The 16,549-nt window shown below is 49.5% G+C and overlaps 1 protein-coding gene across 1 annotated transcript in view; it reads right to left on the bottom strand.

Annotated features, from left to right (window-relative positions):
* Positions 1-13,782: 13,782 nt before the first annotated feature.
* The window catches only part of PNOC (prepronociceptin), a 46,005-nt gene continuing 43,238 nt past the window's right edge, over positions 13,783-16,549 (bottom strand). Inside the window, exon 3 of the mRNA XM_081188848.1 lies at positions 13,783-16,152. Coding sequence (XP_081044974.1) covers positions 15,586-16,152 — 567 coding nt within the window. The 3' untranslated portion in view covers positions 13,783-15,585. The remainder of the gene's footprint in view (positions 16,153-16,549) is intronic.

The following is a 16,549-nucleotide window of genomic DNA, read 5'->3' on the forward strand; positions in this document are numbered from 1 at the left end:
GGCTTCATGTGACTTTTCCCCTTGCCCTGGCTAGCAGTTGTCAGGGAGCACTGGTTAATAATAATAATAATAATAATAATAATAATAATAATAATAATTTATTATTTGTACCCCGCCCATCTGGCTGGGTTTCCCCAGCCACTCTGGGCGGCTTCCACAGAAACCAAAAAACACTAAAATATCATACATTAAAAGCTTCCCTGAATAGGGCCGCCTTAAGATGTCTTCTGAATGTCAGGTAGTTGTCCATCACCTTGACATCCGATGGGAGGGCATTCCACAGGGCGGGCGCCACCACCGAAAAGGCCCTCTGCCTGGTTCCCTGTAGCTTCGCTTCTCGCAATGAGGGAACCGCCAGAAGGCCCTCGGCGCTGGACCTCAGTGTCCGGGCAGAACGATGGGGGTGGAGACGCTCCTTCAGGTATACTGGGCCGAAGCCGTTTAGGGCTTTAAAGGTCAACACCAGCACTTTGAATTGTGCTCGGAAACGTACTGGGAGCCAATGTAGGTCTTTCAAGACCGGTGTTATGTGGTCTCGGCGGCCGCCCCCAGTCACCAGTCTAGCTGCCGCATTCTGGATTAGCTGTAGTTTCCGAGTCACCTTCAAAGGTAGCCCCACGTAGAGCGCATTGCAGTAGTCCAAGCGGGAGATAACTAGAGCATGCACCACTCTGGCCAGACAGTCTGCGGGCAGGTAGGGTCTCAGCCTGCGTACCAGGTGGAGTTGGTAGACAGCTGCCCTGGATACAGAATTGACCTGCGCCTCCATGGACAGCTGTGAGTCCAAAATGACTCCCAGGCTACGCACCTGGTCCTTCAGGGGCACAGTTACCCTATTCAGGACCAGGGAGTCCTCCACACCAGCCCGCCCCCTGTCCCCCAAAAACAGTACTTCTGTCTTGTCAGGATTCAACTTCAATCCATTAGCCGCCATCCATCCTCCAACCGCCTCCAGGCACTCACACAGGACCTTCACCGCCTTCACTGGTTCTGATTTGAAAGAAAGGTAGAGCTGGGTATCATCTGCATATTGATGGACACCCAGTCCAAACCCCCTGATGATCTCTCCCAGCAGCTTCATATAGATGTTGAAAAGCATGGGGGAGAGGACGGAACCCTGAGGCACCCCACAAGTGAGGGCCCAAGGGTCTGAACACTCATCCCCCACCACCACTTTCTGAACACGGCCCAGGAGGAAGGAGCGAAACCACTGTATAACAGTGCCCCCAGCTCCCAACCCCTCTAGACGGTCCAGAAGGATGTTATGGTCGATTGTATCAAAGGCCGCTGAGAGATCCAGCAGAACTAGGAAACAACTCTCACCTTTGTCCCTAGCTCGCCGGAGATCATCAACCAGTGCGACCAAGGCAGTTTCAGTCCCATGATGAGGCCTGAACCCTGATTGGAAGGGATCCAAATGGTCCGCATCCTCCAGGCGTGCCTGGAGTTGTTCAGCAACCACTCGCTCAATCACCTTGCCCAAGAATGGAAGATTTGAGACTGGGCGATAGTTGGCCATACTGGCCGGGTCTAAAGATGGTTTTTTAAGAAGCGGTTTAATGACCGCCTCTTTCAGCGGATCTGGGAATGTTCCCTCACAGAGGGAAGCATTCACCACCCCGCAGAGCCCATCGCCCAGCCCTTCCCGGCTAGCTTTTATAAGCCAGGATGGGCAAGGATCAAGGAGACAGGTGGTTGGTTTCACTCGTCCAAGCAGCCTGTCCACATCCTTGGGGGTAACCGAGGGGGTTGGAGGCACCAGTTAGGGAATCCCCAAGGGAACCCCCAGAGGAAGAAGGCTCAGAGCCAGGGAGTTGGTGGTGGGACGCCAAGGAGAGGTCAGAGGAGAGGACCAGGAGGAGGTGTTGGGTGCTGAAGGGGCAACAGGGTTTGGTGGGCAGGGAGAGTCGGCGACAGGGAGCAGTTCAGACTCTGAGACTGAAGCAGATGGGTGTGTGTTGTTAGAATTCCTGCTCCGTGATTGCAGTCATGGGATTGTTGTCTATCACATGACGGTGTATGTTTTGACTCCACAGAGTGGGAAGTGACGGAGACAGGATGTTTGTGTTACTGTGTTCCGTGAAGTGGGACTATTGTCCTTTGTTCTTTTTCTCTTTGCTGTCTGGTGCTAGAGAGAGAGGGAGCCATGTTGCAGTGCTCCATGTGTGTTTATATGTAAATAAAGTAGATTAGCCAAAATGCTGAGTTGCTGAGGTCTGTTACGCAAGCTGCGAAGACTCTGCGGATCCCTAAGTGTGCAGGTGTTGATTGGCATCGGTCGCTGTGATGTACAGCCTGAAGAAAGCTTATGAAACTCCCGAACGATCGACCAGGAGGGAGGGAACATGCCAGTCGGGCATGTGTCTCTGCCAGGGTCCTACTCGAGTGTAGGCTGAACTCCTGACATGTGTGTGTGTGTGTCAAGAGGCTGCTGAAGAATCCCAGAAGTCTCCCTTTACGGCTGCGACAAGCTTCTTTCTCCCTGGTCTCCAAGAAGATAATGAGGAGGGCAAGACACAGGGCTTTCTTAAGCATATCCGGCGCCGTGGTGCAAAGCTCCCTCTGCCCCCCCCCCATTTCCCAGAGTTGTCAACCTTTTTTTAAGGGAGGATGGCGCTGCCAGCAGGGCTCTCCTCCAGCAGAGAAGAGGTGGAGGCTGGACACGGCTAGTGTGATGTGGTGGTTAAGAGCAGTTGACTCGTAATCTGGTGAACCGGGTTCGCTTCCCCGCTCCTCCACCTGCAGCTGCTGGGTGACCTTGGGCCAGTCACACTTCTCTGAAGTCTCTCAGCCCCACTCACCTCACAGAGTGTTTGTTGTGGGGGAGGAAGGGAAAGGAGAATGTGAGCCGCTTTGAGACTCCTTAAAGGGAGTAAAAGGCGGGATATCAAATCCAAACTCTTCTTCTTCTCCTGGCAAAGCTGGCTGCTTCATGCCGCAGTGGCAACGGCAGACGGAGGCTCCGGGCGTGGCGCTGCTTTGGCGTAGCATGGCAGGCGAGCTGATGCCAGGAGGCGCCGTGTCCAGCCTCCGCCTCTTCCCTGGCGCCCTCCAGAACTTGGTGCCCTGGCGTCTGGCGCCACAAGCCTCCGTGGGTAAGACAGCCCTGGCAGAACAGAGGTCAGAGGTGCACCAATGCAGTTTGAGATTGCTTGGGAAACCCATCTGGGAGAGGTGGAGCCTTAGAAAGGGTGGAAGGCAGAGACCTTCAGTCCTGGCAACTGCTCCATAAGGGCAAGACCTACTAGGAAGTGTTGCTGAGCTGCATGCCGTTTCCTTGAATGAAGAGTGAACTTCACTGACAATGGATCCCTCCTTCTTTCATGCTGGCCGGCTTCTGACTCCAGCCCTGACAGCAGCTATAGGAAGAGGAGGCAGCAGGACATCCCAGTAACACTCCAAATGAAGGTCTACCTTGGCATCCTCCATAATACCACGATACTCCCCAGCCCCAGTCCAAGACCAGGAGCTGACTTTGAGGGTGTTGTCCACACCAGGGAAAGTCCAGCTTTTGGGTTAGGAGAGTCAAAGGAGTCCCTCCTACTTACATCCATGTCCTGAAACCAGCAATGGGCTGGATTCCGAAAACAGGTTGGAACTGATTCCAGATGAAACTGGCTTACCGTAGGTTGCGTGTGTGTGTTTGGGAGTTGGATTCAGGTTGCATTTCTCCTTAAGAGTGAGGAGTAAAGCATGGGGTTCCTCCAAAATGCCCAGGTGGGGCATCTACTAGGAGCACTTTGTGGAAGCAGAATGCAGGGGTCTGGGGTCTGCAGGGACCTTGCGCTGTTTATAGCCCCGAACCTGTTTCTGTCTCAAGGCCACGTCTCCCTTATCGTGGAAAAAGAGAGCCACCATGAAAGCAGGTGAAAAGGTGACAGAGTGGAGGAAGCCGGGAACATTTGAGGATTTTGACCAGGAATTCTGTTTTCCTTCACGTTCCCTGCAAAGCAGGTTTCCTGTTGTTTCTTCTTAACCAGGTTGCAATAACTTTGTCACACTTATTAAAGCCCACCAGACACCTGTGAGAAACTCTCAAGCGCAGGGGTAGGCAACCTAAGGCTCGGGGGCTGGATGCGGCCCAATCACCTTCCCAATCTGGCCTGCGGACAGTCCGGGAATCAGTGTGTTTTTATATGAGTAGAATGCGTGCTTTTATTTGAAATGCATCTCTGGGTTATTTGTGGGGCATAAGAATTCGTTCATTCCCTCCCCCCCAAATATAGTCCGGCCCCCCCACAAGGTCTGAGGGACGGTAGACCGGACCCCTGCTGAAAAAGTTTGCTGATCCCTGATGGGGTTGAAAAACTGAAGTGTTGCTGGTAGACTTCAGGGTTGTGTTGGTTTCTTAGATCTTAAAGCACAAACCTTCCTACTGGTATGTCGTAAAGGTAAAGAGACCCCTGACCATCAGGTCCAGTCATGGCCAACTCTGGGGTTGCGGCACTCATCTCGCTTTATTGGCCAAGGGAGCTGGCGTACAGCTTCCGGGTCATGTGGCCAGCATGACTAAGCCGCTTCTGGAGAACCAGAGCAGCGCACGGAAATGCCGTTTACCTTCCCGCCGGAGCAGTACCTATTTATCTACTTGCACTTTGATGTGCTTTCGAACTGCTAGGTTGGCAGGACCGAGCAACGGGAGCTCACCCCGTCATGGGGATTCAAACCGCCAACCTTCTGATCGGCAAGTCCTAGGCTCTGTGGTTTAACCCACAGCGCCACCCACATCCCTTAGTGGTATGTCATAGAATCATAGTGGAAGGGACCTCGAAGGTCATCTTACGTCAAGATTAGCAAGCCTGGCAACTTCCAGGTGCTCTTGAACTACAGCTTCCATCATCCCAAGAACATAAGAAGAGTTCTGCCGGACCAGGCCAGTGAACTCTCTAGTCCAGCAGCCCGTTCTCACAGTGGCCAACTAGGTGCCCATGGAAAGCCTGGAAGCAGGGCCTGAGCACAATGGCATTCTCCACTCCTGGGGGTTTCAGTGTGTTGTAAATGAAATCCACTATGCTGGACCAGCCCACAGCTGAAAAAGGTTGCTGACCGCTGCTCAAGCGTGATTCAAACACAAGCTCCATTCAACCTCCTTTGGTTTCCAGAAAGTGATGTTCAGTTTCTTGCTAGGCTTGATGGGAGAGGAAATAGAAAAAGCAATATACAAGGTTATTTATGTCTGCTACGACTGCTGCCAGAACTTTGTCAGCCCCAAAATGGAAAGTACCAGAATTACCAACAATAGAGTGGCGGCAGATGGAGATGGTTGATTATGCGCAACTAGCAAAACTGACCTGTCGAATCTGAAATCAGGAGGGGAAGCAAAATTCCAACAAGACTGGAGTAAATTTATGGAGTACATAAATAATAACTGTAGAAATCTGAAGACTCTGGCAGGACTGAAATAAATCTGACGATGTAGATAGGATGGGATACAATAAGAAACGGTGGAAAAGTAACTGACATAAGAAAACCTGTTGAAGGGAGGGAAGGAAGTCAATGATCAGCAGAGTGTGGGGAAAGAATGTGGGTAAATGATTGTTGAATTTTACTGTATTTTGTTTGTTTGTATTAAATGAAACACCAATAAAAAGCATTAAAACAAAAACAAAAACCAGAAACTGATATTCAGAAGCATTGCTGCACTCCTTCCTACCTTCCTTCCTTCCTTCCTTCCTTCCTTCCTTCCTTCCTTCCTTCCTTCCTTCCTTCCTTCCTTGATAGCTCAGTTGGTTAGACCATGGTGCTGATAATGCGAAATCTGCAGGTTTGATCCCTGTATGGGACAGCTGAATATCCCTGCATTGCAGAGAGTTTGACTAAGATGATCTTCAGACTCCCTATTCTATGATTCCTTCTTTCCTTCCTGGAAAGGTTTCTCTCTCTCTCTCTCTCTCTCTCTCTCTCTCTCTCTCTCTCTCTCTGGAGAAGACTAACTCCTACATTACTGGATAGATAATATGACTTTCCTTCTTCCAACAAACCCTCAATTGAGGATGATTAACTCGTCTTGTTATTATCCCACAATGTCAGCCTGCAGGAGAGAACTTCTAATAAACGTCTGAGAGGAGCGCTCTGTTGCTGATGGAACTGTCAATTCCCCCCCAACCCCCAGATGGGTTCCTTCAATTTATTTTGTGCTTCTCCTGTCTTATGTAATTGGGAGAGGTGTGTGAAATCATGAACACAGGCAGCTACTCTTCCAGGACCGAAAGATAAGGAGGGGCTGATTGTGGAGAGGCCGTGTGGCATAGCGGTTAGAGTGTTGGACTAGCATGTGGGAGTCCAGGGTTCAAATCCCCAGTCAGTGGTGAAGCTCTAACCCACCTCACAAGGCTGTAGTGAGGATGACACGGGAAGGAGCACAACCATGTACCCCACCTTGAACTCCTTGAAAAGGAGGTGTGTAAATGTAATGAATAAATTGCAAAAAAGGAGCATGTGAATTGGCACAGGAAGAGTGTGAGCTGCGGATGTGCATTGCATGTTGGGTGGTACAACTTCTGTAATGGCTTAACTACATGGTTGGAGGATGGATGGCGGCTAATGGATTGAGGTTGAATCCTGACAAGACAGAAGTACTGTTTTTGGGGGACGGGGCGGGCTGGTGTGGAGGACTCCCTGGTCCTGAATGGGGTAACTGTGCCCCTGAAGGACCAGGTGCACAGCCTGGGAGTCATTTTGGACTCACAGCTGTCCATGGAGGCGCAGGTCAGTTCTGTGTCCAGGGCAGCTGTTTACCAGCTCCATCTGGTACGCAGGCTGAGACCCTTCCTGCCCGCAGACTGTCTCGCCAAAGTGGTGCATGCACTGGTTATCTCCCGCTTGGACTACTGCAATGCGCTCTATGTGGAGCTACCTTTGAAGGTGACCCGGAAACTACAACTAATCCAGAATGCAGCAGCTAGACTGGTGACTGGGGGCGGCCGCCGAGACCACATAACACCGGTCTTGAAAGACCTACATTGGCTCCCATTATGTTTCCAAGCACAATTCAAAGTGTTGGTACTGACCTTTAAAGCCCTAAACGGCCTCGGTCCAGTATACCTGAAGGAGCATCTCCACCCCCATCATTCTGTCCGGACGCTGAGATCCAGTTCCAAGGGCCTTCTGGCGGTTTCCTCTCTGCGAGAAGCAAAGCTACAGGGAACCAGGCAGAGGGCCTTCTCGGTAGTGGCGCCCGCCCTGTGGAACGCCCTCCCATCAGATGTCAAAGCGATAAACAACCACCTGACATTCATAAGACATCTTAAGGCTTCAGGGAAGTTTTTAATGGGTGACATTTTAGTGTATTTTTGGTCTCTGTGGAAGCTGCCCAGAGTGGCTGGGGAAACCCAGCCAGATGGGAGGGGTACAAATAATAAAATTATTATTATGACATGATGCGTCACCATGAGAACATCTCTCCTGTTCCCATCCCTGCTGCCTCACAGATCTATGAGGACCTAAGTGGTGTTACTCACTGATGGGGGAAACGTTGATACAAGGCGAACAATTGGTTAAATTACACAGTGCTTGGGATCCTGTCTTGAGGAGCACACCCTCCACATCTGGATGTTCTGAGATAAGGGTTGCCATAGCAACACCATTCAAGGCCAAGCCATTCACCCCCCCCATTGGTTCAGGAAATATGCCTACATGTAAGTAAGGTAAAGGTAAAGGACCCCTGGACAGTTAAGTCCAGTCAAAGGCAACGGTGGGGTTGCGGCACTCATCTCGCTTTTCAGGTCGAGGGAGCCAGCGTTCATCCACAGACAGCTTTCCGGGTCATGTGGCCAGCAGGATTAAGCCACTTCTGGCGCAACGGGACACCATGACGGAAGCTAGAGTGCATGGAAATGCCATTTACTTTCCCATCCCAGTGGTACCTATTTATCTACTTGCACTGGTGTGCTTTCGAACTGCTAGGTTGGCAGGAGCTGGGACAGAACAATGGGAGCTCGCCCCATCGAGCGGATTCGAACCGCCGACCTTCCGATCGGCAAGCCCAAGAGGCTCAGTGGTTTGGACCACAGCGCCACCTGCCTACGTGTAGAGATGGGTATAATAGTCTCTAGGCATTGTTTTCATTATGTTGTGTCCCATCCTCTTTGCTGTCAGGGTCTGATTCTGAATCTGTGAGAGTCAGGGGAAGAGGCTATGGGTTAGCTAGCATGGTGATGGTGTTACTGCACATATCTTTACCGTATTTTTTGCTCTATAGGACGCACTTTTTCCCCTTCAAAAATGAAGGGGAAATGTGTGTGCGTCCTATGGAGCGAAGACGCCATAGCCCCGCGACCCTCTCCCGGCTGGAGAGGTGACACGCGGCTATGGCAGGAGCCTCTCTGCTGCGCCTTTCCGCTACTCCCTGACCTGCTCTTTGGGGCTGGTGGTGGGCTTCCCCCCGCCAGCCCCAAAGAGCAGGTCGAAAGGAACCTGAAGCCTGGAGAGCGAGAGGGGTCAGTGCACACCGACCCCTCTCGCTCTCCAGGCTTCCAAGGTAGCCGCCTGAACGCACCTTAAACGGCACCTTGTTTTAGAGCGGGAAAACAAGAGGGGGAAAGTTCTCCCCCTCTCTGCGCAGCGCCTCTTGCCGCTTCACTGAAGGGGCGCTGGGTAGAGAGGGGGAGAATTTTTTTTTCTTGTTCTCCCCCCTCTAAAACAAAGTGCGTCCTATTGTCCGGTGCGTCCTATGGTGCGAAAAATACGGTACTTCTAAGACCAGAAGAACTGTATATAGATAGTAATGTTTAGCTTTGTGTTGTGCCTGGCGACAATAAACCCTTTCTTACTTGGAACTTCATGGGAGAGGAGTTTCCCCCCTAAACAGGGACTCTGGAAAAGGCTGTCTGCTGGGATCAGGAAATCTCTGTGACCCTGCTGGGGCTCTGCATAGCCTGCTGACACATCACACAGATTGAGGTGTGGTGAACTGCCAACTCCCTTCCACAAGTCACCAGCAGGAAAGGCTCGCTCTTCTTCATTATACCTCTGCAGCTCAGCCTGCAACAAAATGCCGCAGTGTGGGTTGCCCCTTTTCAGAAAACTCCATTCCACTCCCCCAGCTCCTTGTTTTCTTTCCCCGCCCCCACCAGAATTAAATTAACTACATGCCTGCTGACCATTCTAGTCCTCATTGGGCTGTTTGTGGGCACCTTGGGTATCCCCGTTCTAAATAATAATTGGGACTTCAGTAAATCTTGCCGTTTTCCAAACTGTGTGTTGCTGTAATATAGACAGGTGGTGTGCAAATGTGACATGAAAGCGAAAGTGAAACTTGCTGATTGCTGAGTTACTTAAATCCGCTGATTTCAATTGGTCTGTTCTGAGCATGACTAGCATTGGATATCACCTGTATCATTCCTTTCCATATGTTTATGAACACTCTCAAAGCACTCCAAAAAGTTAGCCAGCTAGGACTTACTCTTGTGGAAGCCAAGGCTTATTCTTCATATGCTTTGTGAGTGTTGTCTTTCACCAGTTTTCCCAGAACAGAGAAGTTAACCTAATCAGCCTCTGATTTCCAGGATCCCTAACCAGCTTCTAATTTCTAGGATCCAGATTCCCAGCCTCTAATTTCCAGGATTTAAAAAATTGGCGTTAACATTGGCCACTTTCTAGTTTTCGGTGAAGAGGCTCAACTGAAGGACATTCAGGGTAACATTTTGGTCTGGGGGACACCAGTACTTTGCCAGTACAGTGGTACCTTGGGTTAAGTACTTAATTCATTCCGGAGGTCTGTTCTTAACCTGAAACTGTTCTTAACCTGAAGCACCACTTTAGCTAATGGGGCCTCCTACTACCGCTGCGCCGCTGGAGCACGATTTCTGTTCCCATCCTGAAGCAAAGTGCTTAACCTGAAGCACTATTTCTGGGTTAGCGGAGTCTGTAACCTGAAGCGTATGTAACCTGAGGTACCACTGTACTAAATTACTCTTGGGGTCCAGTATGCCCTGACCCTTCCAGTTCTTGTGATCCTATATGGGAAATAAACAAGATGAGCTTGAGCTCTTGGTACAGCAAACTAAATATGACATAATAGGCATCACTGAAACCTGGTGGGATAAGTCCCACGATTGGAATGTAATAATGGAGGCATACAATCTATTTCAGAGAAACAGACCAGACAAGAAAGGAGGAGGAGTGGTGTTATATGCCAGGGATGTGTATACCTGTAAAGAGATCCAAGATTTAGAACCTCAAAGCCAAAGTGACAGCATTTGGGTCAAAATTAAGGGAGAGAAGAATAACAGAGACCTCATTGTGGGAGTTTACTATAGATCCCCAAGCCAAACGGAGGACATAGATGATGCCTTCCTGGAACAGATGGCCAAGCATGCAAAAGGAAGGGAGATAGTAGTAATGGGGGACTTCAATTACCCGGATATTTGTTGGATGTCAAACTCAGCCAAGAGCATAAGGTCAAACAGATTCCTCACTGGCCTTGCAGACAACTTCATTGTCCAGAAAGTGGGAGAAGCAACAAGAGGAACAGCCATTTTAGATCTGGTCCTAACCAATGTTGATGACCTGGTTAGTGGGGTAGAAGTGGAAGGATCATTAGGCGCGAGTGATCATTCTCTTCTGAAGTTTACTATACAGCAGAAAGGAGCAGCCAAGCATACCAGGACTCAATTTCTTGACTTTAAGAAAGCCGACTTCATAAAACTTAGGGAAGTGCTGGGTGAGATCCCATGGACAGTAATACTAAAAGGAAAGGGAGTTCATGATAGCTGGGAGTTTGTTAAGAGGGACATAGTAAAAGCACAACTTCAGGCAATACCAATGAGATGGAAACATGGAAGGTGCCTAAAGAAGCCAGGGTGGCTATCTAAAGAACTTTTAACTGAGTTAAGATTTAAAAAGGATGTGTACAAAAAATGGAAAAGGGGGGAAACTACCAAAGAGGAATTCAAATTCGAAGCTGGTAAAATGCAGTCTTGACTATGCTACCACTCAGTGGATTTGTAACTGGCTGACTGACTGAACCCAAAGGGTGCTTATCAATGGTTCCTCTTCATCCTGGAGAAGAGTGACTAGTGGGGTGCCACAGGGTCCTGTCTTGGGCCTGGTCTTATTCAACATCTTTATCAACGACTTGGATGATGGACTCAAGGACATCCTGATCAAATTTGCAGATGACACCAAACTGGGAGGGGTGGCTAACACCCCAGAGGACAGGATCACACTTCAAAATGACCTTGACAGATTAGAGAACTGGGCCAAAACAAAGAAGATGAACTTTAACAGGGAGAAATGTAAAGTATTGCACTTGGGCAAAAAAAATGAGAGGCACAAATACAAGATGGGTGACACCTGGCTTGAGAGCAGTACATGTGAAAAGGATCTAGGAGTCTTGGTTGACCACAAACTTGACATGAGCCAACAGTGTGATGCGGCAGCTAAAAAAGCCAATGCAATTCTGGGCTGCATCAATAGGAGTATAGCATCTAGATCAAGGGAAGTAATAGTGCCACTGTATTCTGCTCTGGTTAGACCTCACCTGGAGTACTGTGTCCAGTTCTGGGCACCACAGTTCAAGAAGGACACTGACAAACTGGAACGTGTCCAGAGGAGGGCAACCAAAATGGTCCAAGGCCTGGAAACGATGCCTTATGAGGAACGGCTAAGGGAGCTGGGTATGTTTAGCCTGGAGAAGAGGAGGTTAAGGGGTGATATGATAGCCATGTTCAAATATATAAAAGGATGTCACATAGAGGAGGGAGAAAGGTTGTTTTCTCCTGCTCCAGAGAAGCGGACACGGAGCAATGGATCCAAACTACAAGAAAGAAGATTCCACCTAAACATTCGGAAGAACTTCCTGACAGTAAGAGCTGTTCGACAGTGGAATTTGCTGCCAAGGAGTGTGGAGTCTCCTCCTTTGGAGGTCTTTAAGCAGAGGCTTGACAACCATATGTCAGGAGTGCTCTGATGGTGTTTCCTGCTTGGCAGGGGGTTGGACTCGATGGCCCTTGTGGTCTCTTCCAACTCTATGATTCTATGATCTGTGGAGGTAAAACCAGTCCCTTTGTCTAGGTAATGGTTTTGCCTAACTTGTTAAGCACCACACTTAGCATACCCAATAAAGTTGCTTTGTGCCGCAAAACAAATGGGTAGGTCTGTCACACCTCACCTAGCTGCCAATTAGGAGGAGAAGTTTTGGGGTGTTACCTAAGCTGAAAGCAGACTGGAAGCTGGAGACACAGTGACTTCTTTGCTCTGTTCTGGGTCCAAAGCTGTGGCTAATGGATAAACAAGATCTGTTGGGGTGTCATTGCTTGGAGCCCCTCCATCTTAGGCTGAGGTTGTAAAGGTAAAGGGACCCCTGACCATTAGGTCCAGTCTTGGCCGACTCTGGGGTTGCAGCGCTCATCTTGCTTTATTGGTCGAGGGAGCCGGCGTAAAGCTTCTGGGTCATGTGGCCAGCATGACTAAGCCGCTTCTGGCAAACCAGAGCAGCACACGGAAATACCATTTACCTTCCCGCTGGAGTGGTACCTATTTATCTACTTGCACTTTGACGTGCTTTCGAACTGCTAGGTGGGCAGGAGCAGGGACCGAGCAATGGGAGCTCACCCTGTCACAGGGATTTGAATCGCGGACCTGATCGGCAAGTCCTAGGCTCTGTGGTTTAACCCACACCGCCACCCATGTCCCCAGGCTCAGGTTGTACATATGTGTAAATATAACCATATATCCTAAAGACACTGCAGTCTCCGCTGAGCTTCGTTCCTAGAAAGCTGAACTGTGGGCAAACTCTGGAGCCCCTGGGAGCTCTTAGAGATTGGGACAGAGAAAATTGTGTCCCACTGGCTCTTTCCATTCTGCTAGGGTTTGTCTATGCCATGGGTAGGCAAACCAAGGCCCAGGGGCCGGATCCAGCCCAATCGCCTTCTCAATCCAGCCCGCAGACGGACCGGGAATCAGCGTGTTTTTACATGAGTAGAATGTGCCCTTTTATTTAAAATGCATCTCTGGGTTATTTGTGGGGCATAGGAATTTGTTCATTCCCCCCCCCAAAAAAAAATATAGTCCGGCCCACCACATGGTCTGAGGGACAGTGGACTGGCCCTCTGCTGAAAAAGTTTGTTGACCCCTGGCTTAGGGCATGGGTAGGAAAACTAAGGGACGGAGGCTGGATCCGGCCCAATCACCTTCTCAATCTGGCCCGCGGACGGTCCGGGAATCAGCATGTTTTTACATGAGTAGAATGTGCCCTTTTATTTAAAATGCATCTCTGGGTTATTTGTGGGGCATAGGAATTCATTCATTTTTTTTTCTTTTTTCAAAATATAGTCCGGCCCCCCTCAAGTTCTGAGGGACAGTGGACCGGCCCCCTGCTGAAAAAGTTTGCTGACCCCTGGTCTATGCCCATCTTTAAATGCCCACCTTAGCTCAGAGGCACCTGACATTATTGTATAAACACCTGTGCATGTTCTTCTTTTCAAATGTTTTTGGCACACACATTTTACCATCCTGGGCTTTGGCCTTTCAGACACCCCTCACTCGTGCCGAATTTAGTGTGCAAACACAAAGGTGCTGCAAAAACAACCCGTTAAGTCCCCTGTGGATGGAAAGCGATCCTAAATATTCCTTTGAAAGTTGGGGAGCGAGTTCGAGTGAGCCACGAGGTTGCAAGGTCTGCAACGCCAGGTCTGCAAGGCAGGCCTCTGACTCATATCTCTGCCCGAGACTTGAGCGAGTGGGGTGGCCAGGGCAGAGACAGGGGTGTGGGTGGAGAATACGCTCAGGTAGCACATTAGCGCCATGCTCATTGACGGTGTGCTGACCACAACGCTACAGTAGAAATAGAAAAGTAATTTATTAATCTTTTCTCTTTTTTTCTTTTTGCTATGTACAAGTTTAATGGAGGAATCTTGGCGTCTGCAACAATTAAAAAGAACAGGGTTTTGCGTCTCATTTCCCCTGTTTTTGAACATTCAATGGTTAACAGAAGGAGGTGCGCCCAGCTCTCGCTACATTGCTAATTTTCAGTCATGCGGTCTTTTCCGGAGACGATTGTTACCAGGCAGGGCAGAGGAAGGGGGCAACGGGAGTCTCATGGGCTCCTCACCCCTGTCATTACAAAAATACACCTTTGAAAGTGACAGCCCATAGACAGCGGCTTTGACAAAATGCATGCCATAGGGAGAGAGAGAAAGACGGAGAGGGGTGAGGAAGGGGGAACAAAATATTCACAAACACCACAGTACTGCCAATCCAAAGATGTCAACCTCGTTTGGGCAACATAATCCAGGATTTTGACTCGGTCCCAATTAAATTCTGGTGCTAAAATAAAACAAATATCAAAGTTGCAAGCCAGAAACCACAGCCTTTCTTCATTTCTAGCTATCACAGGTGGTCAGGGATTCTTTAGTTGAGATTCTAGCACTGTAGGGGGTTGGTCTGGATGACCCCCCGGGGTCCCTTCCAACTTTACAGTTCTGTGATTCTATAAATATCCCAAGGGCGCTTAGATAGAAGTCAATAACTTGTCTACACAATCACAATGGCATTCCTAAATCTGGCGGGCCCCCCCACCCCAATGTTTTAATTAATTAATTAATTACATTAAAATTATATACCGCTTGACTTAAAAACCAAAATAAAACAGAAAGCAGTTTGCAAAAAAGAACAAAAACCTATTTTTTTTAAAAAAGGGGAAAACAATTAAAACATTTAAAAAAAATTAAAACCAGCAATAATTTTTCTTCTTCTTCTTAAAACAGCATTTTAGATAACTGGCAGGCTTGGCTCAACAAAAATGTTTTTAGCAGATACTGAAAAGAGTACTTTGAAGGAACCTGTTTGATCACAATTGGCAGGGAGTTCCAAAGGTGTAGGTGCCAACACACTAAAATGTAGATTGCTTACAGATGTGGAAGGGGTGTTGTGGGTCACCTCTAACAGTGCTGGCTGGAGGTGATGGGACTCATAGACCAAAAACATCTGGAGTACAATCAATCAATCAATCAATCAATCAATCAATCAATATAAAGCCCTACATGGCTTAGGTCCAGGCAACCTGACAGACCATATTCCCACATATGAACCTGCCCAGTCTCTGAGATCTTCAGGGGAGACCTTTCTCTCGGTCCTGCCACTCTCACTGGCGTGCTTTGTGGGGATGTGGGACAGGGCCTTCTTGGTGGTGGCTCCTTTTCCTGGGCAACTTTGAAACTCCCTCCCTAGTGAGGCTAGACAGGTTCCCTTCTCACTGCTCTTCCACCTGCAGGTGAAGACCGTTTCATTCCAACAGGCCTTTGGGAAGTGTTTGTTCAAAAAAGGGCTTCTAATAGCACTTGGCTGTTTCCATCATCTTATCTTTCCATAGTCTTTTAATTCTGTTAGAGCTCAACTGCTTATCTCTCATATCTTTTTAGCTCTTCGCACTTTATCCACGCTGCGTATTTTCATTTGCATGCAGGTCTGGGACGGCAAACGTGGGAACGACGATAAATAGAACGAGAACGGAAAGGGAAAAATCGGAAGCTACGGGGTTGACTTCTTAGGCTTTGGCAGACCTGAACCAATTCACTATAAGTTGGCGGTACGAGAAAAAAAACCGGAACGCCGGAAAGGGGGGGGGGGAGTCCGTCCGCCTGCCTAGATCTCGTTCTGCTCTTTTGGGTCATCGGCTAGGCCATCGTACTCGACAGATCGCGGAGACATCCCCAGGTACTGCTTCAGAAACTCACTGAACCTCTTCTGGTTGTGCCACTTGCGAGCCGATTTCCGGACCCCAATGAAGCCTCCAAACCGCTTCTGGAGCTCCTGGACTCCGGCTTCCCCTACCGGCTCGTAACCGAACGGCCCACTCAGAAAGCCGCTCACCCCTTTCGGTATGTCGAGCTGGGCCGGCAAGTCCTTCAGCAGAGCTTGGAGCCCGTCGCCATCTCCACCTTCCGCTTGCCGGAAAAGGCCACTCGTCTTGGACACCCCCTTCTCGCTCCCGGCCTTGTCGAGGTCCGCCGCCCGGGCCAGGCTGCCGAGGCGTTTTAGGCTGCCTCGGCTTGGCCGCAGGCTGCCGTCCCACATCTCCAAGGGCCGGCTGGTGTCGTCTTCCGGGCTGTCGAGGTCGAGGGGCAAAGGACCCTTGCCGCCGGTGGCTTTGCTGCACAGCCCCCAGGTGGCGCTGGAGAGCAGCTTCCCCTCGCACTCCATGACGCAGATCTGCAAGAAGGGAGGAAGGAAGAAACAATTTCAGGAGGAGCGTGTGTGTGTGCTTTTAGTTTCGGGAGTATTGCACCGCAGTGGCGTAGCGTGGGGGGTGCAGGGGGGGCCAGCCGCACCGGGCGCAACATCTGGGGGTTAGGGTTAGGGGGCACAAATCCACGGGTTAGGGGGCACAAATTACTTGCCTTGCCCCGGGTGCTGACAACCCACGCTATGCCACTGTTGCACCGGGGGTGACGTTAATCATCTTTCTCTTTGAAGGAGGAAAGCTGGGAAAGGGCTATTATTAAAATAGCTGCAGGCTATTTTAAAATGAATCTCTTTCTAAAAAGAAAACTTAAGAAGACTGTAAGCACTGTTACGGAAATAAAGGGGGGGCACATCTTTAAAGTTG

This window comes from Podarcis bocagei (assembly GCF_964188305.1).
Source record: "Podarcis bocagei genome assembly, chromosome: 3".
NCBI classification, from domain to species: Eukaryota; Metazoa; Chordata; class Lepidosauria; order Squamata; family Lacertidae; genus Podarcis; species Podarcis bocagei.